The sequence below is a fragment of the Caretta caretta genome, chromosome 15 (genome assembly GCF_965140235.1).
Source record: "Caretta caretta isolate rCarCar2 chromosome 15, rCarCar1.hap1, whole genome shotgun sequence".
In the NCBI taxonomy this organism is placed as follows: Eukaryota; Metazoa; Chordata; order Testudines; family Cheloniidae; genus Caretta; species Caretta caretta.
Window position 1 is genome coordinate 25,959,426 of NC_134220.1, and position 23,343 is coordinate 25,982,768.

The window sequence follows — 23,343 nt, forward strand, 5'->3', positions numbered from 1 at the left end:
GAGTGATTGGACTTGTAGGCTCTAAAGTTTTAAATATTTTTGAATGCAGGTTTTTTTTGTACATAATTCTACATTTGTAAGTTCAACTTTCATGATAAAGAGACTGCACTACAGTACTTGTATTAGGTGAACTGAAAAATATTATTTCTTTTGTTTTTTACAGTGCAAGTATTTGTAATAAAAAATATAAAGTGAGCACTGTACACTTTGTATTCTGAGTTGTAATTGAAATCAATATTTGAAAATGTAGAGAACATCCAAAAATATTTAAATACATGGTATTCTATTATTGTTTTAACAGTGCAATTAATCGCGATTAATTTTTTTAATCGCTTGACAGCCCTAATTTTTACTGAATCAGGTCTTAAAACTCTTTAAATTCTGTTACAAAAATAAAAACAGCTGTAAAGAGACAATAACCTCGGTAAGTGAGGAACAACTTTATTTAATTAAATCCCTACCTTCATGCATGAGCATGATAGAACCCCCAGTTGAACTTTGGCAAAAAAGTCACAACAAAAACAAACCAAGCAGCCTATATAGAATGGTGATAATGCCATGGGTAAGGACACCCTACAGTTTACTGCAGAGTAAATGCATTTAGAAGCCTCGCTTTGGCTCCGTCAACTATAACCATGTATTTAAATAAAGGCAGTCTTTCAAAATCACTTCTTCACTTCTCCAAGATCTTCAATGCTGTCATCATCCACCTACAACAAACAGATATTACTTTAAGTGGGGGGAAAAAAGTGTGCATTCCTCACTATGCCCTGCTGTGCTAGGTTCTTTACAGCAAGTCACTCTCTGACGAGCTTCCCATTTAAGGCTCTCACCCTGTGATGAATTTTACATGAATGGATCTCTGGGTCCATAGAGCCCCACTGAAATCAACAAGGCCAGTCACAGAATCCATTGCATAATGGGCACCAACAAATGGTCAATATACAATGGCAGGAGAGACAGATACAAGCCAATAAAAATGTCTGGTTATAATTACATCAATAGAACTCAAACCACTTCTGAACCATCTGAATCTCAGTCCAACTACTTAAACATTAACTAATTTCTCATAGGTAGCAACAGACATATGGTTGAGAAGGAACTTGATCTGTTGGGGAAACATTCCACATACAAGGAACAGAGTGGAAGAAGTCATGGAGATGTTTATATCGATTGAGATATTTGTGTCTTTCATCACTGTAGTATCCAAGCACCTAGCAGCAGATAATTATGTAATTTTTTGGAAGATAAACGGATATTTGGGTGTCAGGTTCTTATGAAGGATTAGGTACTGTTTAGGAGTGAACATATCAAGGTAGACCACTGGCCCTCTTAGTTTGGTATCTTACATTTCTACTTGTGGCCAGGATGGAAATGAAAAACTAAAACAATTTTCAGAATCATATCAGAAGAGCATGGGCTTATGACTTAACTAGTAATTTCATGACTATGACGTGATAAAAATCAGTCACATTTACCTCAGGCCACTTCTCCTGGATTACATCAATAATGTCATCTGTAAAGTCCCCCTGAATTATGATTTCATCTTCTCCTGTTACTGAGGCACCGCAAGAGAATTTCTGAGCAAAAAACCTTTGTGCTTCCTTCAGATCAATTTCTGTTTACATAGAAGAAATTTATAGAATTAAAGACAGTTAGTATCATAAGGTCTTCTCTAGCTTAAACACACAAAATTTAAACCTGGATTTAATTAGGAAGATATCAGTAGCAACTAGTTTCATCATAGTTAAGGTTGTGCCAAGGTTTCTAGTTAAAGCAGATCTGTAAGTGTGTAACATTTCAGGACCATTTATTCTCTGAATTTGGCATAACTTTTCAGAGGACATTTTAATTTTCTCTAATATTTCTTCTCTGAATGGTCGCTACAAGTTCCCACTCTTGGGATGAAGCAATGCTGCATGGTTGGGGCATCCCAAAAGTGGGACTGTGCAGAACTCATCTCAAATAACTCTGGTTAGAGATGAAAAAAAATTGCTTGAAATTGATTTTTAAGGAGAGAGAGGTCTGGAGAAGCAGAGACAGGAGCACAGAAATAGCAGGACAGTAGAGTGAAATCAAAAGCAGGAAGAGAAAGTGACTCAAAAGAAGTTTAACAAATTTATTTGGGCATAAGCTTTTGTGGGCTACCATAGCGGTCCCACTGACTTGAAGGTATAAATTGTCCCCAAATCTGAAATAGTTGTGGGTGAGGACAAAGTCAAAGTTCAGTTCACCTACGTGAACTACAGAACTGGAATTAATTTGCAAACTGGACATCAAATTAGGCCCGACTAAAGACTGGGAGTGGATGAGTCATTGCAAAACCTAATTTTACCATACCAATTTCCCCCTACTGTTACTCACACCTTCTTGTCAACTGTTTGAAATGGGCCACCCTCATTACCACTACAAAAGTGATTTTTCCTCCCTTGGTATTCTACTGTTAATTGAATTGTCTCATTAGACTGACCCCCCACCTGGTAAGGCAACTCCTATCTTTTCATGTACTATGTATAAATATACCTGCTACTGTATTTTCTACTCCATGCATCTGATGAAGTGGGTTCTAGCCCACGAAAGCTTATGCCCAAACAAAATGTGTTAGTCTCTAAGGTGCCACAAGGACTCCTCATTGTTTTTGCTGAAACAGACTAACACGGCTACCACTCTGAAACCTGTCAAAAGAAGTTTGTTGCTGAAACTTTTCCTGCTAATATGAACCAACAAAAATGTTGAGTTAATATAACTCAATGGTCAAAAGAAAATGCAGTTAGACTAATGAAGTGTTCACTTGGCAAACTCACCAAAAGTTGCAAGGCCACACACTCTTGTGACATATTTCTTCTTTGCTCTAGGAATTTTAGCTATTGTAACTTTCTGTGGTACAGTCTTCTTCTTCTGTTTTATCTGACCCCTTCCACCTTTGAGACAGGACAAAATTAAATCAGTATCTAAGTAATCATTTCATATACTGCGCTTGCACGTCAGAAAAACAACAACCTGAAATATGCAAAAAAAATTTCACTTAGTAATTTTGAAAAAGTTGCTTATCACCCTTACCTCCATTTGTAAAGCTATACATTCCCATACAACACTTAAATTATAATAAACATTACATATGTTGCCTAATATGTTATATCAATATAGCTACAACATTGCAGCATTGTTGTAGCTATATTGATAATATAGCATATCTCACAGTTGTCTTAATCATGCCATAAAGTTACAATATTACAAGAACCATTAATACACGGTCAGCTAAGGGTGAAACATTAATTTTTATTTCTTATTCCTACTTATAACAGTATTGACCGAAGGACATTAAGTCTGAGAAGGGTTAAAACATTACAGATGCAGGAAACCTGATTTCAGTACTCAGTGTTAAAATAGTTTTGTGTACTATATACACACACACCTAGCCAATCAGAGAGTTAATTCCTGTATTAAAATGCAGCATTTACAGCAAACCTTTGATAGTTATAAGCAGGTAACATTTTCATTATCTTAGTACTCACAGTGGATTTAGTCAACCCTGCAGTCTAATACATGACTACAAATTTTCCTGGTTTTTCAGCTTTACTGAAGCCCTTTTATCTCACGCAGACACACGGAGCCTTTAGACCAAGTTATTTGGGCCAGAGACCGTCAGCCATGTACATCTTTGTACAGCACCCAGCACAAGGGAGCCCCAGTGTTGACTGGGCCCTTTGGATGACGTAGCAATGATCTGAATGACCAGGAAATACAATTTGCATCTTTTATATGCATTTGGTATCGTTACTACCTTGACTCTTGCCAGGCTGCCTGACATTCTCAGCACTGTGCACCATATATCTGCACCAATTTGCAGGAATATTCTCATACAGGATTTGTTCTGTGCACCATTACCTCAAAAGCTAATAAATTAGTTTTATAAAATGATCCAAGAGGTTGAGAAGTTGTGCTAGAGTGCACTGTCCCAAAGTAGACAAAGATTCTACAAACTGCATATGTAAGACAGGTTCTAAGTTTATGGGCTAGATTAATACCACAATCAGCTATTTAGACCTTGCCTCTCTTTTGCTTTTTCTTCTCCTCCTCTTCTCCTGCTGTTCCTTGACCTTCTCCAAATCCAGTCTCCTGTTTTGGTGAATTTTCTTATTACATAAAAAAAATAAAAGTTTAATAAGTAGGACTCCCACATGTCTTACATATTGCATCTGCAAGGTGATTCTCAGGCTTAGTAAGATGTTACTTTAATGCATATTCTATCAATGCAGTATCCGATCTGCAGACGTTTGTTTTGTGCATGGCATTATATCACCACATTTGCACAAATAAGACGTCAAACATTAAGAAACCTTAGCCTCAGGCTACATTCTTTCCAAAGTAGCCTCTCCATATAATAGTTTTTAGGAGAGAGATTAGTATCAACATTGTCATTAGTGTTCCACTCTAAACATTTATTTTCACCAGTAATACTACTTGTTTAGAATCCCAATAGATAGCATTTATTACTTTTCCACCTATGGGTAGTTTAACATTGAACTAACTCACCAGTCAAGTTAATAGCAATTCTAGATGTAATCTTAACTGAACAGATGACTGGATACAATAGGAAATTTCTGTGTAGACCTGGGAGGAAGCTGTATGTGTCATGTTAAACATTATTTGACAGAATATAGCGTATTCTCACATGTTGTCAAGCTTTTTATTCTTTTACAGCACCCAAAAGTATACAAGGCCTTCACAGAAGCTGTAAAACATCATACCACCTCCCTTAAGCAGCTTAATCTAAATTTTAGACTTGACATGACCAGAGAAGGGAGATGAATAGTAGGGTGGTAAAGATTATTACAGTACAATTACATGGATCAGAGAATGGACAGAAGTAGAATGTTCAATTTCAGCAGTGTACCATAATATATAATTCTCACAGGATGTAGGGTTTTGTTTACACATGCAACCCTCTGTCTTTAGGTCACAAGCCCTGATTAACTGGAAAAATACAGAAAGATTCTTACCTACAGTAAGTTTTGCAAATTCATTTGGAAAATTCTTCTCTAACCATTGTCTGCATTTAGCCACATCAGGCATGTATTCACAGTACTAGTGGGGAAAGGCCACATATAAATTATCTGAGAAATTACAAAATATACCACTAATACACAGTGAGAATCTGATTAATAGGCAAATTAGCAGCAAGATAAAATGCAAGCTATTTCTTCATTTTGCTTGGGGACATGCACTTCAGTTGATTTCATTTGTTAACTGGCAGTAAAGTTTTAGGTCTGGATTATGGAGTGAAATGGAGCTGGTGTATAAGCAGGATTTATGGAGTAGTTTGGATGGGGTGCAGGAAAAAAAGCAGAAGCAAGTAACATAGGATCATGGGGGGAGGGATAGCTCAGTGGTTTGAGCATTGGCCTGCTAAACCCAGGGTTGCGAGTTCAATCCTTGAGGGGGCCATTTAGGGATCTGGGGCAAAAATTGGGGATTGGTCCTGCTTTGAGCACAGGGTTGGACTAGATGACCTCCTGAGGTTCCTTCCAACCCCGATATTCTATGATCAGACTAATTGATTAGTGACTGTGCTCTGCACCACCTTACAGGAGACATGTTCAATTCTTCAGACCAACAGGGGCTGGGCAAGACAAACTATGAAGACTGTCGTTTGCTACCCAGGAGGCTGGAGGAAAGTCGTCCTGTATAGCTCAATGGTGTCTCCTAGATCAACACTGACTGGTTCCAAGGGAGCTCTGCACATTCTTCTTCAGCCAGATAGTGGCTGCAGCATAGAACTTTAAAGGTTGAAGTATAGCAAGCAGAGAAGGGCAGCAAAAATCCCCATAGTTGGTACATGGAGGACCAGGTTGGAGGAGGGAGAATAAATCCAAATGTGAAATGAACTCACCTCTGTTGGCAATGAACAGACTGGGGAAGGAAAAGAAGGAGATTATTAAGAAATTTAAATTCTTCACCCATTAATATTTCATATCAAGAACAATCTGTCATTTTAATCTTTGGGTGACTTTTTATGCCATTAAGTTGACATCTATTAACCACATTGCTCTGTTAGCAACTCAGCACCCAGCCCTGAGTTCTGAAAAAGTACCAAAATGTTGTACCTCTCTGCTAAATACATCTACTAAATCATATCCTAAAAACAAGAGAAAGTATACTCTGTCTTATCAACTCTCCAAAATATTCTCACTATTGTTTTTCCCTATCCATTACATTCTAGTGGTTACCTTTCTTTACTACTGGATCATGCTGCCTACCTATAGTCCTAGTACTGGACATGCAGAAATAACAAAATGAAGATGCCACTGTGAATACACAATCTATTTTACACTAAGGCAATGCATTTTTCTCAGCCTGAATGCCCTAAATTCAAACTTCAGGAAAGGCAGACCACAATGTATTGTAGAGACCAAACCTGCCCTAGCAAGAGGGATGGACAAAGTGATCCAGTGGGTGTTTGCCCCTCGAGCCCATCATAATACACAGCTTTCAAGAATACACACCATGCATTTTCTTCATATGCACTCTTAATACTAATAAGTAATAACGTCGGTGTCTGCATAATACAGAATCAAGAATTGTGAGGTTGGATCTCTTGGAGCTACTGCAGTCGAACAGTTGGTGTCTCAACTACAATTTTTAATAGCCTTTAATATCTGATACTTTACATATAAAATCCTATAGCTATATTATAAGGCTGTAACATAAAAAGATAAAAGCCAGGAAGTTTGCACATGAGGACAAGAAAACTTCCTTAACTGAAGAGTGCACAGAGTGACCACAACTTTGAATCTTCTCACTTGCTTAGCAATAAGAATGCCACTCTAGCATGAAGCAACCTAGTATTGCAATTCTGGCCCTCCTGAGCTGTGCCAAGCTAGGAAGTGATTCTGTGAGGTACTCCAAGAGGAGTGAAAACTAAGAAGTCCAACACGTTTTGATTTGTGACTCAAGTCCAGATTTAGACATCATTTAGATTTACTTGAAATGGAAACACCTCAACAGGGCTTTTTCCTGTTAAGTCAAACACATCTGTAGTGCTACAGAACTAAATCGTCTTTTAAACCCAAGATCCAGAGGATGAAAGGCCAGTGAAATAACCACCAAGCCCTTGCCGCAAAAAATGATGTTTATTTTGTTGAGGTCAACCAGAGTTTCAGTTTTCTCTTACTAGTCATTTGTTCAGACACTATGCATTAGAATCAAGGCTCAGCATGAGAGTAATTTCTATGCCCAGGGAGAAGAGCGAGCAGAGGGTGCCCAGATCTTTCAGGCAAATACGGAGACACCACTTCTCCTTGAGGCAGATGATATTTGCCACAGGAGATTACTGGATCATCTATTTAATTTTGCTGCCCCAAAGAGAAGCCAATATCCAAGGAGAAGGGTAGACACCCAAAATATACCTAGCCAACTAGGTTATTTTTTTAAAATTAATTTTAATTTATCTATATTATATATATAGCAGAGTAGCAGCCGTGTTAGTCTGTATCTGCAAAAAGAACAGGAGTACTTGTGGCACCTGAGAGACTAACAAATTTATTTGAGCATAAGCTTTCATGGGCTAAAGCCCACTTCATCGGATGCACAGAATGGAACATATAGTAAGAAGTATACACATACATACACACACACACATATATATATAAAAAATAGCTCATCTTAATTAGTTAGTCTCTTACTCCACCTTTTCATGTTTTCTGTGTGTATGTGTATATATATACATACACACACAGAGAAAATATGAAAAGGTGGAGTAAGAGACTAACTAATTAAGATGAGCTAATTATATGTATAAACAAACTCAAAATTATTCAGTTCCTTTTTAAATCTGGCCATAATATTTGACTCTGATCTCATATAACAGTGGATAAAGCAGGCAGACCCAACTGTACAGAGAATTTCCTTCCCTTAGTTCTAGTTTTATTACTAGTATTACAGTAATACCTAGATGCCCCAGTCAGGATCAGAGCTGCTTTGCAATAGGCACTTTACTCTGTACAGAAAAGGTCTCAGCCCAGAAGCGTATACAATCCAAGAGTGATGCCCATTAATTTAAGAGAGCAACTCCTTCTTCTTGAATAGGAAGCCATACCAATTGAATAGGAAGACATGCCAATTGAGAAGTCCTGTTTAACCCACCACAAATTCAAAGTACTGTCACAAATGCTCTCGGTAAACACCAGGTAACAATACTTTGAATACCAATGCTAGGTTAAGAGTAAACACACATATCTGTAGCATGAAGCATTACAGAGAGGAGACTGCACAGTGCAAAAAGCAGACCCTTCCCCCAGTTCTGCAAGCTGAGACTTATGACTTGGAAGTGGATCTCTCTATCATCACCTGCACTGAGCTATCATCATTTGTACAGCACCAGAGGCATCATATGTAAGTGCCTCCTCAGCACTTGCCTCCACAGTAGAGGACCCGGAGGGGATAGTCTGCATCTGACCTGGCGTTGCTCCTTAGGTCTCCTTTGTAGTCAGGGACTGTGGACTCAGCTGTATCCGTTGCCATCTCACAAACCTGCAGGCCACAAGAGGAAAAAACATAAACTACAAATTCTTATTTTAAATTGCTGAAATATAGGAGGATGAAGAGTAAGTCATCTTCCCTAATGTGCCCATTTTAGAGGACTGCAGAGGCTCAGAGATTAAAGCTCATGTAGCTACAAGGATGGGGGAGGGAGCAATTGGCAAGAGTGGAATGGGACAAGAAACAACATATGGGGACTCGGTGTCATGAGGTTGTGGGTGCACAGAGAATGAAATATAAGGAGGGACATAGATACACAGCATATAAAGGAGGGGTACGGAAGTGAAACATGCAGATTGGGGTGGAGTGAAGTGAGATGTGGGGTGTTGTGCTGTGACAGTTGAGATGAATAGTGGGTGCGTTGAGAGGACTATAGGTACATCAAGAGATGGAGTGGTTATAGTCAGCATTAGAGGGATTGGGACAAATGTTGGGGTGCTTGTAGGAAACATGAAGGAATTGAGGGCATATGGGTCAGGGGGGCAGTGAAAAACAATGTGGGGCCTGGGCGCATTGGTGGAAATGTGGAACATGCCAGAGAGGGTGGAGCAGACATAGGGTGACCCGATATCCTGATTTTATAGGAACAGTCCCAATATTCGGGGCTTTGTCTTATATAGGCACCTATTACCCCCTACCCTGTCCCAATTTTTCACACTTGCTATCTGGTCACCCTAAGCAAACAGGATGAGCCATACTTGGGAGATCAAACCAAGGTGGGGGGGGGGTGAGGAGTGCCAGTAGAGGGAAGATCAGAGAGATCAGGATGCGGAATACCGAGGGTCAGGTACTGACAGGGCAGAAGCAGGATCAGATCAGATGAAGGTGGGGGTGGAGATGGAGTCAGGGGGGAGACCTGGCAGTGGTGGAGAGTGCTAGGGGGAGGGGGAGTGTTAGACAGAACCAGGGTGGGAAAGGGCTAGGGGGTGAAGAGCATCTGAAGGGGCAAAGGTGCTGGGGGCTCACAGGAAGTCAGGGTGGAGAGGGATGCTGGAAGGGTGAGAGTCAGGGTGGGGAGGAGGTGCCGGGGGGGTCAGAGGGAGGGAAGCGAGGGATGTCTCAGAGGGAGGGGTGTCAGGGGGGTGTCTGAAGGGCAGGGGTTCCGGGGGGTGTGTGTCTGAAGGGAGTGAGGAGTATCTGAAGGGGAGGGGTCAGAGGGAGTGACGGGTGTCTGAAAGGGAGGGGTGCGAGGGGGGGTCAGAGGGAGTGAGAGGTGGTGGGGGAAGGGGAGGGGTGCTGGGTGTCTGAAGGGGAGGGGTCCCAGGAGGAGGTAAGAGGGGTGTCTGAAGGGGAGGGATCTCGGGAGGGCAAAAGTGCTGGGGGGGGGTGATCAGAGGCGTCTGAAGGGAAGTGGTGCCGGGGGGCTCACAGGAAGTCAGGGTGAGGAGGGATGCCGGGTGGGTCAGAGGGAGTGAGGGGTGCCTGACGGGGAGGAGTCCCGGGGGGGGGGGAGGTGTCAGAGGGAGTGAGGGGTGCCTGACGGGGAGGGGTGTCAGGGGCGGGGGGGTCAGAGGGAGTGAGGGGTGCCGGGGGAAGGGAGGGGTGCCTGACAGGGAGGGGTCAGAGGGAGTGAGGGGTGCCGGAAGGGTGAGGGGTGTCTGACGGGGTGAGGGGTGCGGAGAGGGGTCAGACGGAGTAAGGGGTGCCGGGAGGGTGAGGGGGGTCAGACGGGGAAGGGTGCCGGATATCGGGCGGGGTGGGAAGGAGTGCGGTGCAGACTGGGGGAAGGGCCCAGCGGGGAGCCCCCGCGCCTCGCAGGGCTCATTACCCGGTTGGCCCCTCACGCCGCAGTCTCGGGGGGAGGGGGCGGCTCCTCCTCCTGCTGCTGCTGCCTCCGACCCCAACAGCACATGCAGCTTCCCGACCAGCACCGCGAGAACGTCCCGGGGCGCCGCCGCCGCTTTATCGCGAGAGCTCGAGGGAGAGGCGCCGCCAAGCTTCGCTCTGTGTGACGTTAAGGAAGGGAGGAGCCTGGTTTTGGAGGGGACGACGTGGGGGTGAGACGCTCGCCATGGGAAGTTACTGAGCTACTAGGGCCTCCGTAGAGTGAACTTGGGTGGAGGCGGTGTAGGAGGCTAAGGTGCATTCTCTAGGTTCGGCACCTGGAGGGGAGACAATTGTTGATACCAGAGGGAGTCAGCTGGGGGCGCTTCTTTCAGTGCTGGGTCTATTGGCACCGCAAGGCGGGAGAAGCGATGTGTGCTGTGCCCCCCACCTTGGGTAAGAGTGGGATCTAGCACCCTACAGGATCAGCATACCTGTGATCTCTGCTCCTTCCTGTTCCCTTGTGAGTGTGGATAACTACAGTCTGACCCACTCAGACTTTTAAAAGTCAAGCAGAGTGTTGCCATAGTAAACAATACACAAAAACTTCTCTCTGGCACGTTTTGTCCACAGGTCTCAATACACTTTTTTTGAAGCAGGTAAAGTATCGTCATCCTCATTTTACAGAAGGAGGCAGGGGCTGGTGAAGTGACTTTCCCAAAGCCGTTAAAAGTCCCCTTGGCAGTGCTGTCCAGCTAAGGCAAGGCTAGTCCATACCTATTCTGATTCCACACAGCACCCTGGAAGCGGCCAGCAGCAGGTCCCGCTCCCAGGTGGGGGGCCACTGGAATCAGCGCACAGCCCCTGCCCTGAGCACCAGCTCTGCACTCCCAATGGCCAGTTCCAACCCCCTGCCTCAGCCCAGAGCCCTTCCCACACCCCAAGCCCCTCAGCCTCAGCTCTGTTGGGTCGTGGACATCAACAATTTTCTTCAACTGCGTCGCCAGACCACTGTACTAAGGTATATCTCTGACTCTCTTTTATAGGAGAGATGTATAGCATGTGCCGGGGTGGGGCGTGGATAAGGGGCAGAGGTAAGCTTGCTTGGCGTGCTAGATTATTCAGTGAGCTCCCTCCGGTAGCAGTGTGCACGTGAGCTAAAAGGGAGGGTGGTAGATGGCAGACCCAGCTCCCAGCAGAATTGCCAGTGGGAACAAAGGAGGCTATAAGGATCTTCCTAGTCAAGGTGTCTGTTTTAGGGGTCCTGATCTTGTAAATCTTTACTCACACGAATATTCCTTACCCAGGCAATTCGCTTCATTGTACAAACTACTTAGATGAGTAAAACCTTGTGGGATTGGGTCCCAAGTGTGTATATAGAAGACAGGTATGGAGAGCTGCCCAAAGGATGTATCAGAAATTCATCAAAGCAAGGCAAAACACTGAGCCAAATCCAGCTCGCCTAACTCATGTGAGCAGTCCTGCTGAAGCCAATGAGTCTCAGCCCATGGGATTTGGCCCATTCTCTACATTCAAATACCCCCAGTATAACACAGTTACTGGAACCACTTAGTGATATATTGATAAGAGGAAGCTGGTGAAATCCCCTGCTCTCTATCCCCCACGGCCCTGGGCTGTAGATGTTCAGTGACTCCCAGTCAGGGGGATGTACAGTCTCGCATAGGTTTCAGAGTAACAGCTGTGTTAGTCTGTATTCGCAAAAAGAAAAGGAGTACTTGTGGCACCTTAGAGACTAACCAATTTATTTGAGCATAAGCTTTCGTGAGCTACAGCTCACTTCATCGGATACATACTGTGGAAAATACAGAAGATGTTTTTATACACACAAACCGTAAAAAAATGGGTGTTTATCACTACAAAAGGTTTTCTCTCCCCCCACCCTACTCTCCTGCTGGTAATAGCTTATCTAAAGTGATCACTCTCCTTACAATGTGTATGATAATCAAGGTGGGCCATTTCCAGCACAAATCCAGCATACAGTGCTGTGCAGTCAGTTTACACTGACATTTGCTGAACAAACCTGTGACTCACTGGGCTGAGCACAAGCCGGGGACCCAGGAGCTCAGAGGCTAAGGCTGGCTCTGCCAACAGCCATAAAGGCCTTGGCTGTTTCACCTTCTAGGCACGTCACCAAACTATCCCCCTCTGCCAGCAAAGGTATCAGTTCAGCGGGCCTCGGGCTCCTCCGCAGGGGCGAACTGGGCTGAGCAGCGCGATTCAGACTCTGCAGGAAGCTTGAGCCCTGCGTGTCTCCGTATACGAGGAACTGCGTGTGTGTATAGCGTCTGTCCGCCACGCTACGGGATCGCGGAGTAGCCAATTCCTGCCGCTCGGTCGCTGTCTCTGCGTTGCGCTGGGCTCGGGGAACGGAGCAGGCAGGCATGCCTCGCTTCGCTCAGCTGGTCATGGGTCCGGCGGGCAGTGGGAAGGTGAGACCGGCCCCTCCCTGCCTTGTACCGGTGGGGTATTTGGGGGTGTAACTCGGGAGTGTGGGGGTAAGGGGTAGTTGGGGTAATTGGGGGCATGGGTGTAACGGGGTTTGGGGTAACTGAAGTGGAAGTTGCCATGTGCCATTGTCGGAGATTGTTGCAATTTAAAATGATGTAAAGCGGTGGTGGCTCTTCAGATAAAATAATACTTTGAAGTAGCCTACAAATAACCCTTTGCATTGCACTTGCATCGCTCCTTCTGAGGATTGGAAGGTGCTATACAGTGGACGTATTATCCCTATTTCACAGCCAGGAAAACTGAGGCATAGAGGGGCAGTAACTTTCCAACATACGCAGCAAGACAGGCAGAGTTGGGAGTTCTGATTCCCAGACCCTTGCTCTGACTGCTATACAGTTGCCTCTCCTTTCAGGTGTAAAATTGCAACACCTTTTAGGTACTTTCAGCTGTGTACTAAGGTTTCTATTTAAATTGCAGAGCACTTACTGTTCCACCATGGTCCAGCATTGTGCAGCCATAAACCGCTCTGTGCAAGTTGTTAACCTAGACCCTGCAGCAGAATTCTTCAATTATCCTCTGATGGCTGGTGAGTTGTGCTTGGGATCACTTTCTTAATTTCCCATACTCTCAGAACTGCCGAAAACAGGTAAAGAATATAACACTTCTTACTCAGGATGAATCAGGCTTGAAGATTGAGTTTTCTTACCTTTTAATAAGATACTTACAGATTTAGTTGTCTAAATTTAACCTGTCTTGATATCAAAGCTGTTCTGGTTTTATTGACAGCGTTCTCCAGAATCTAAATCTGTTTGTTCGTTTGTTTTTTAAATCTAAGTCAAGAAGCAATATATACATATTTTAGGCATTTGGAGACTGTATTAGTAGGACCTACAAAAATACTCTTCCTGAATCTACAGCAGTATTTAACAAACTTCTTAGAAATAGTCAGCTTTACTGTTTCCCCTGTATATTCAGTGAGTTTCTCTTGTTTGTTTGAGGGGTTTCTCACATGGGAAAAGAAAAACCCTTTTAAACAAAAAAGTAGGAATTTGTGACTGTAAAATCACAAAAATTGTGAAAATGCTTGTGGGGATGGGGGAGCTGGTATAGCACCTGAAACAAATTTAGTTGGTCATGTTTGTTTTGAGAATTACATTTGTTGTAGGAATTTACCTCTGGAACGTATGTACCCAGTGTTGAAAAAACAAACACACACAACATGAATCTTTTATTGTAGACATTCGAGAATTAATTGAAGTGGATGATGTTATGGAAGATGACTCCTTAAGGTTTGGCCCCAATGGTGGTTTAGTATTTTGCATGGAATACTTTGCCAATAACTTTGACTGGCTTGAGGATTGTCTTGGCCATGTGGAGGATGACTACATACTCTTTGATTGCCCAGGTAAACAAAATTCTGTACTCTGGTGCCCTCATTTTTTCTTATCTGATGTGTAACTCTTAGATGATTTTTGCTTGTAATGGTAATTTGCAGATAAAGTCTTTTTTGTACTGTTGTGTTGTTCAGTGCCAAAAAGTCACTTATTATTTTTATATAAATCTATCCAAGATCAAGTAGAATTATCTAAAAAGAAAGATCACACATTCTGTGCTAGATTTCACTAATTTTAATAGCAATATCCCATGTCTATCTGTTAGTTCATAATCAAATATCATTATAACATACTGGCACTGTCTCTGCATTAGCTTTACATTCCTACATACTAATTATGGATGTGTCCTAGGTCAGATTGAACTCTATACTCATTTGCCAGTGATGAAACAGCTGGTGGAGCAGCTGCAGCAGTGGGAATTCCGTGTCTGTGGAGTTTTTCTTGTTGATTCTCAGTTTATGGTGGAATCTTTTAAGGTATCGGTTTTAAATCGATTGTAACAATGAAGTTTATAATTTATAGAAGAACAATTAATCTGGGGAAGTGAATAACTATATTCAAAAGCAATCATAATGTTTTTTCACCTATCTGGAACTCTCCATTGTTACATTTCTGTAAACCTGAATATTGTTTATGGCCTAATGGTTCGGGGGTGGGGCGGGAAGTGGGAGTCAGGCATTCTGGGTCTTTTTTCCCAGATCTCATATTGCTTGTAGTGTGACACTGTCACTTGCTTAACCTGTAAAATGAGGAAAATTGGCACTTGGAAAAATGAGGCTCTGGAAGTAAGGTTCAGGGACACACCGAGATAGGAATCGAACCCCTGCCCCTCCAGGAGTGGGTTGGCTTCTGACCCGGCAATGTTCTTGGACAAACAAATGTCTCCTATGTTTCATATGTATCTGTAGCTAGTTTTGCCTCTCTGGTAAAAATATCCAGTTCCGGTAAATGAGGGTGTAGTGGTGAGCTGTGTGGAGATGCATAGGGTTGGGTGGAAAAGACTGACAGGGTAAGTTAAAAAGGTATAGTGCAGAATGGGGGGGAAGTGAGATTGGGGACTGGAGACACTGGCTATCTCTACGCTACAAGCTAAGGATGTGATTCCCCTGCTCATGTACACGTACTCGCGCTAGCTCTCCCCAAGTTAACGCCAGTATAAATAGCAGTGTAAACTCAGTAGCACAGGTAGCAGCAGCGGAGACATGGCTGAGCCATGCCGAGTGCATACTCACCAATTTTAGGTGGGTTTAGACTTGGCACTGTTCAGCTGTGCCTCTGTTCATAGTCATGCTAGCTTAATGAGAACTAGGGTGAGCGTGTGTATGTGAGCAAGGGAATCACATCCCTAGCTTATAGTGTAGATGTAGCCAAAGTATAGGGAAGGAGGCTAAGAATACAAAGCAGGAAAAGAGGGCTAATGGGTGTAGGAAAAGAGAAGAAAAAGAGGAAACACACAGAATTATCTATCCTAGGGAAGGAAAAGGAGAGAGCATAGTATAGTCACTTTATATGTGGGGCTTAGAGGAGTAAGGGTCGTTTTATTCTGGTTAGAAGGTGTCTGCTATATTTTTTTCAAGTCCTTAGGATACCACTTACATTCTGCACTTCAGACAGAAGGTATTAAAGTGCTTTACAAAGGAGCTTGCCCTTTTAAAAATAAATAACATTTAGAGCATACACCTGTGCTCATCATTTATTAACTATTTCAAAGATTCTAGACCTGGGGAAGGTGGGGTTGTTACGGTTTTGTTGCGACACCAAAGCTCTATGAGGGCAGCGTCACTACCTGCTTCCTTATATCATGAAGTTTAGTGCATTGTTGCAATGCAGTAGCTGTATATTTACTGCAGTGTTTACTGGGTACCTTTTAAAAATTCTTAAGTTATTGCTGTATATTTGTGTGTCTGTATTTAATTTAGTCACTTTTCTTATTTTGTCAGTTTATTTCTGGTGTCTTGGCAGCCCTCAGTGCAATGATATCGTTAGAGATTCCACAGATCAACATCATGACCAAAATGGATTTGTTGAGCAAGAAAGCTAAAACGGAAATTGAGAAGTAAGTTTTGAAAAATATGTATTCTGTGTTTTGACACCATGAGGCAAGATTCAGGACAAATTCAATCTTATGTCCTCCCAAAGTGAAAATGGAATCTCTGGGGACAGCTTGTGGGGAGCGGAAGCCAGATGGAGGAGTTAAATTGTTGAGACATTTACCATGTAGCCTCTGATAATTTGCAGCTAACTTTGTTGGATGATCTTCTGCATCCATGTGTGTATACACATGGATAGAGAATTGTCTTGGAGAACTGTAAGATCTTTCTGAATTCATTTACAGAGGATTTTGCCTATGTAGTTCAAATCCTAAATTAGAGGTCCTCCTGCTTCATCATATTGTAACTGTTTATAGCAATGAAAATATAGTCCCTTTTCTTTATATGCAAATACCAAGAGCTACATTTCTCCCATAGTCTCTCCAAAAATGTTTTAAATATTCATAGAGCTTTTATGGGTGAAAAACCCACTTCTTTAGCCTAAATAAATCTGTTGCATCTGAAGAAGTGGGTTTTTTACTCACAAAAGCTTATGCCCAAATAAATCTGCTAGTCTTTTAAGGTGCCACCAGGCTCCTTGTTGTTTTTATGGATACAGACTAACACGGCTACCCGCTAATACTTAAATATTCATCTAACCTATAAGTAGAAAATTTAAAACTTTAGTGAGTTTGGTACTAGAAATCATAATCTTGTAAGCCATGTTTATACATGTAAGAAAACTCTATTTTTAAAATAGCATCTGCAAATATGTTCCCGCCTAAAATTAATTAATTAAAAGTACAAAACCACAAGCAATGGTGGCAATGATTTGAAGGTACCATGCATTATTCAAAGTCTTGACAGATGTTTTTCTAATGTTAACAAATACTTTTTTCAGGTATTTAGATCCCGATATGTATTCTGTGATCGAAGATTCTGCAAATATACTAAAAAGCACAATGTTTAAGAAACTGACTAAAGCTATATGTGGATTGGTAAGTGATATGTTGGTGTTTTATCCTAACTGGTGCAATATACTTTTTGAAATTCAATCCTTTATGATTTACAAACATTACAGTATCAGGGTTAATTTTTCTGAACATGCTTATTTTTTATAGTTTCTAAAATATTTAGATCTTTCTCAAAAATGATGTTGTGATACAACTGATTTACTAGTATTGCTGGGAACTAGAGCAGTGGTTCCCAAACTTTTTTCCATCAAGGATCTCTTTAGCATCCAACCCTAAATGTCCTCAACCCCTTCCGTTTTCAGTGCTCCTGGAACACACCTGCCAGCGTGACCTCTCTCACACACTGCATGGGAGGTTACACTGTGCAGAGGATGCTATTTTGAGAACAAAATGGCATCCTCCATGCTGCAAGAGTGCCAGAATGCTATTTTGGTGCATTCCAGCCTTAGCTTCAGGGACTGACCCCTGAATAATGCATGGTGAACCCCGAAAGGTCCGGGGACCCCACATTGGAGACCACTGACCTAGGGAATTCTCAGATTTATGAGTGAAAATGCTGACAAATTGGATTTTTTTAAGCCTAGTCTCTCACCATCACTGGGTGCTAGACTGAAACTCAGACTCTCTCATAAGTTAAGCATATAGTCAAGATAACATCTAAGTGATCCTGATGTGTAAGCAGTGTAGTGGATTGAACTGAGGACAGGCAGCCAGGAGCTCCAGAATTCTAATCTTGTCACTGGTTTGCTATGTGGCCTTTTATCTTGCTTTCCCCATCGGTAAAGCAACTGATCTGTTAGCATCCCTGTCTTGTTAGAGTTTGTGTGGATTAATGCTTGTTGTTTGAAGTATTGAGTGTTCTTTATTATTTATTTAACACATCCTCTAAGAGTCATACTTTTAAAAACCTTCCTGCAGATTGATGACTACAGCATGGTTCGATTTTTACCTTATGATCACTCTGATGAGGAAAGCATAAATATTGTGCTGCAGCACATAGACTTCGCCATTCAGTACGGGGAAGATCTAGAATTTAAAGAACCAAAGGTAAAGCCCTTTTGTCTTTTAAAATGTAAAGTTTAAAAAAAACTCAACCCAACCAATTAAATGTAATTCTTTGAGTTTAAGAGGGTTGGTGTTACTTTGAAACATGGGCACTGACACTGCCGAGAAGGATTTGTGCAGCAGAAGAGGAGCTGGCCAGCATTTTCAGCACTGAGCAGGGCAGAGTTTAGTTTATGAATTAACTGTGACATTTAACCTCTGCAATGAAAATGGATGGGTACGGAAAAGCTCTCTTGGCATAGTTCTGCAAGTTTGAAAAATGCATTCTGTGGGCTGCATTATTCATCAAACTAGGTTTCAAATTAATGGAATCCTAGATTTTAAAGCCGAAAGTGACCCTTGGGATCTTCTAGTTTGACTTCTTGCATGACACTGGCCAAAGGATCCCACCCAACAATTTCTGCATCAAGCTCATACCTTTTGTTTGAGCTATAGAATAATATCTAAAATATAGACTCTAATGAGACAGATGCATTAAACTCAGATCAAAGCCATACTTAGTTTTATTACTATTCAGATATTCATGAATCCTGAAGAAATAAATATCTGCCCTTCTTATTCCATTTTGAAATTCAGTTGTTCAGTACTCTTTAAATATACAGGTTTCAGAGTAGCAGCCATGTTAGTCTGTATCCGCAAAAAGAAAAGGAGTACTTATGGCACTTTAGAGACTAACAAATTTATTTGAGCATAAGCTTTCGTGAGCTACAGCTCACTTCATCGGACGCATGCAGTGGAAAATACAGTGGGGAGATTTTATATACACAGAGAACATGAAACAATGGGTGTTACCATACACACTGAAACGAAATATACAGTATGCCTGGATTCAGATTTGTTACACTCTAATTCTTGGATCTATAGTATTTAAAAGGACTGCAGAAACCAGATTACTTCTTGGTATTCCTTGCTAACTGTTTTAAGGAATGTTGTGATTCCTGTTGCAATAGAAATGCCATAGAATAGATGTAACCATAGAAAAAAACTGAACCAATATTTACTTCGTTTATTTTGTGGCAGGAAAATGAAGAGGATAAACCTGCTACCTTAGATGAATATTTTCAAGACCAAGTGGATGAGTAAAGGGTGTATATACCAAAAGAAGAGAGAAAATAGCCTGGTTGTAAAATATGCCTAATTAAGGAATCCTTCTCTGAATATTTGTGTGTGGTTTTTTTTTTTTTTAAATATCAAAACTAAAACTTGAATAAATGAATAGAGGAAGCCAGTCATGCATTTCCACATTATTACTTTAAGAAATAATTGTCATTATTGTATATAAAATATTTAGCCACAGTCACAATAAGTTAAATTCCATGCAGATGATTACATTTCTTCTTTAAATGCTAGATTGCTTGAAAAATCTGGTGGTTGTAGAGGGGCACTGTCAAAATAAAAATCATATATTTTTTTCTTACCCCATTACTAGTAGCTTATTAGTAGGGAGAAAGTTTTAAAAAAAATCTAGTTTATTTACCATTTATGCTGTTGGTTCATATTTTGTATTTCATTCATCTTAGACAACTAAAGGTGGAGTAGTCATTTTCACTTTCTGGTTAGTTGTGTATTAATTTAGTGTTGTTGGGTTTTGGTTCCCAGCACTGCAGAAAAATGTTTAAAAGCCCCCAATAACATGTTTTTTTAAAACTTCATGAAAATGTTGTGATTGATATATCAATCACCAAATTCATACCTGTTATAAATTGATGTAGCTCTCTTGAAGTCAATGCAATTGTACCTGGTTATACCACGTATGAATTTGGTCCATTAGGTTTTTGTTAATCTGCTCACCAATTATTTAATTTCATTTTAAACAACCTACATCATAGACCTATGCAACCTGGCAGTGTCCATCTATCCTCCAAGAGATGTTTTGAAATCCTTAGCTAATGGCAAGTTCTCTGAAAGAGAAATCTGACTTTTAAGCGTTGAGTTAATACTTCAGATTTACACAACTGTTCAGAAAGGTGTGAAAAGCTGTTCTTTGAAGGAAACTGTGACTATTGCTGTAGTACTCTGTACAATATTTAAATATGAAAAAATACTTTTTCAGATGTTTATATTTCATTCCTTGACTATCACAATGTTTAATAAATTGTATGTATAGGAAAACCAACAATTCCCTTGTTTATCCTTCTAACTTCCTTGGGATTTCTAGTTGGAAGATTTGTTGATTTTAGGAGTTCTTGCCTCATTTTAGCATAACTTTCAGACTAGAACACTTGCATGGTATATTTTAAAGGGGCACTCTTAGGTTGTTTAGGTCTGACACCATTTGACGAAGCGTGTAAAAAAAAAAAAAAAAAAAAAAAATGTGACTGTCACATGACTGCTCCACGGTCGTATATGCACACCAGAGAGAATGGTAGTGATATTCATGTGACAAAGTTCATCCTTCCCTCATCTGTATTCTGTCTGCTAATCTGTCTCCCCAGGGACTATTTCTAGCATTCCAAATTGTTGAGCAGCTTCAAAGAGCTGTCACTTTAAAACCAACAAAACAAACGCAGGGAGATATAACTTTTTCCTCCAAAATTAATTACACTGGTTTGGGTTGCAGCACGTGCATCCCGTCCCTTAGCAGCAGAAAAGTCATAGCTTGGAGATATTGGATTTTGAACCTATCACAGGTAGTAAGCTTTACACTACTGGAGGTAACAAACTCTTTGCAATGGGACACAACATCACTTCTCCTGTTTGTGATTCATCGTGAAATATTTGACCTGAAAGTACAATGACATGATTTTAAGATCATTTTTTTTCTCTCCCTGCAAACCCTGAAGAGTTGTACAATATGTGCCATATTCAGAATGACCAGTCATACGGTGTGGTATAAAGGTTTGACACTTGTTTGGAATGACTTGTAAAACTCATTTGTGACACTATCACTCGTGAACAATGCAGCCAGCCTAAACTCATGTTGATAAACATTTCATATGTGTGGTTTACATAAACATAGGCATTTCATCAGTAAGCACAGTGGTGGTAAAATGCCTGTGTTCACATATTTGACTCATTGGATTATAAATAAAGAAAGAAATAAAAGCAAACAAGCTAAATTCAGATGAATTAATGAGAATTGGATGTGACAACTGTAAAAGGACAATTGAAAAAGGAAGAGTGAGTGGAATCCTAACCCTATTGAAGTCATTGGGAGTTGTGCTATTGACTTCAACAGAGACAGGGTTTCACCTATATTCTTCATGCTTCCAAGAGGACATTTTAAAAATTCAGTTGAGGAGGAGAAGTAGAGTAATTGCTGGTTTTCTTTTAAAATACATGTGCTTTCCCTTGTACCGCTATTATATTGTCAACAAGTGATGTGTTGCCAGGGCACGCTCATTTATATATTGCTCCTTTTATTACCTTATTTCAATGCACTAACGACCAAATCAGTCTTTAGAGGTAAAACTCTTATGGACTTCGGTGGGAGAACTGCTTGAATAAGTGTTGCAAGATTTGGCTCTGTGTGATGATACATGCTTTCAGGCAACCTACTCCAGCTAAGATTCCATGAACAGGAAAAAAATAAAATCCTCTCATGTGCTACTTAAAGTAACTTTTCTGCTGATAAAAACTTAAACACAGTGATGCCCACTTAAGAAAGAAAAGCATTTCTAAATTAGATTAAAATTGCCAAGAGTTATACAGGGTTGTCCATATTATCTACCAATAATAATTTTAGAGGGCATGCTGTCCAGGCAAGAATTTGGTAGCAAATAAGGCAACTGTATTGTGTCTAATGTTTCTTTCCATAGATAATTCATATTTCAGTGGTAATTGTATTAAACTTATACAATAAAACCTTTGGTGCTTTTGTACAGACATAAAATCCTGTATGCATATTAACCCTTAAGTAACTTCATGCATATGGAAGCAGTCCCACTGATGTCTCATGAGTAAATTACTCATGTATCTTTGGAGGATTTGGCCCTAAGTGTTAATTGTATGCAAGTCATACAAGTCTACTCTTGGATTTAACTGATAGGCTTATCAAATATTTGTTAGCTTTTTATATGCGAGCATTATTAAATTATATTCTTCGTAGTGATCCATTTATTAACATTGCATATCATACATTTTTAATCACAAATACTTAAAAATGAATGGATATCTTTATGGAAATAATTGTTTAATGCTTTAATTTAGGATTGTATTTGGATCATATCTTGTGACTATGTCTCAATATCTGCTTCTGGAGTTCTAAATGGTTCAAATGATGAGCTTTCTGTCACTTTCCTTAAGAGATAATTAGATCATCTTATACAACACCATATTTATATTCATCTGTGTTTCTGCTTAGGTATTTCTGCTGATCACATATAAACACCTGACAAAGTCCCCATAAACTCCCTTTTTCTTTAATCTTAAGAAACTAGATTGCTTGCAGAGACTTTTGATGAGGCATGAAGTAGATTTATTTTTTGAATAAATGCCAGACTCATCTGTATCATGTTAAAAGCTGGACCAAGAAAAATATTTTGGCTGAAGACTGTATTTTTAATTTGCCTTTTCAAAGGATTGCAATAGAATTTAAAATCCCTATTCTTGAACCTAGTGAGCATGTCATTGACGTGCTCAGTTTGATACAAAGTGTTAAATCACCATCTTCTCCAGGGATTCCTTGGTGAAAAATACAGCAGTTTACTATAAAGGAGAACGGTATAGAAACATGTTGATGCCCAGAATTTCTAAACTGCTGAGATGAACGGCTCCCTGGAAGTTTGAATCCGTGAAGTACAAATACTTTCTAATAGAGCTTTGCATTCATTAAATGCCTAACATTGGAGAATGTATGTATCTAGGCACTGATAATGGTCCCTATCACCATAATATCAGAGCATCACTCATTTATTTAAATAGAAAACAATGTCTCCCTTCCCAATCTGTAGAAGTATCGTGATTAGTTTATATGTGGTTGTGTGTGAAAATACCTCATTAAGGAAAAGCCAAATCAAAGAAATGGGTTCCACACTTAAGGCTGAGCTGCTGTGAGGCCTGTGGATATTTTAACTACGTAAGCCTGAGTGTATAGTACCAGCTGAGCACAGTTTCTAGGTTTGTTTTTTTACATCAACAGGTATAATTTACTCTCAGTCTGCGGGG

General features: G+C 40.7%; 2 protein-coding genes across 4 annotated transcripts; one reads left to right on the forward strand and one right to left on the reverse strand.

Annotated features, from left to right (window-relative positions):
• Positions 1-420: 420 nt before the first annotated feature.
• Positions 421-10,467, reverse strand: DENR (density regulated re-initiation and release factor). The gene is made up of 8 exons (XM_048821432.2): positions 10,310-10,467; positions 8,418-8,532; positions 5,894-5,913; positions 5,004-5,088; positions 4,053-4,136; positions 2,805-2,921; positions 1,479-1,618; positions 421-710 (listed from the first exon to the last, which is right to left on the reverse strand). Exons 2-8 carry the CDS (start codon positions 8,521-8,523, stop codon positions 666-668), a joined length of 597 nt encoding a protein of 198 aa, XP_048677389.1. The 5' UTR covers positions 8,524-8,532; positions 10,310-10,467; the 3' UTR covers positions 421-665.
• A 140-nt stretch (positions 10,468-10,607) lies between these two features.
• Positions 10,608-20,356, forward strand: GPN3 (GPN-loop GTPase 3). 3 transcript variants are annotated; one of them, XM_048821431.2, is made up of 8 exons: positions 10,608-10,761; positions 13,252-13,360; positions 14,012-14,179; positions 14,520-14,644; positions 16,109-16,224; positions 17,100-17,196; positions 18,091-18,219; positions 19,258-20,356. In XM_048821431.2, the coding sequence occupies exons 2-8, from the start codon at positions 13,270-13,272 to the stop codon at positions 19,318-19,320; spliced, it is 789 nt and encodes a 262-aa protein (XP_048677388.1). In that variant the 5' UTR covers positions 10,608-10,761; positions 13,252-13,269; the 3' UTR covers positions 19,321-20,356. The 3 variants fall into 3 exon arrangements, with proteins under 3 accessions (XP_048677388.1, XP_074976151.1, XP_048677386.1); XM_075120050.1 differs by lacking the exon at positions 10,608-10,761 and adding an exon at positions 11,304-11,326; XM_048821429.2 differs by lacking the exon at positions 10,608-10,761 and adding an exon at positions 12,588-12,755.
• Positions 20,357-23,343: the final 2,987 nt, after the last annotated feature.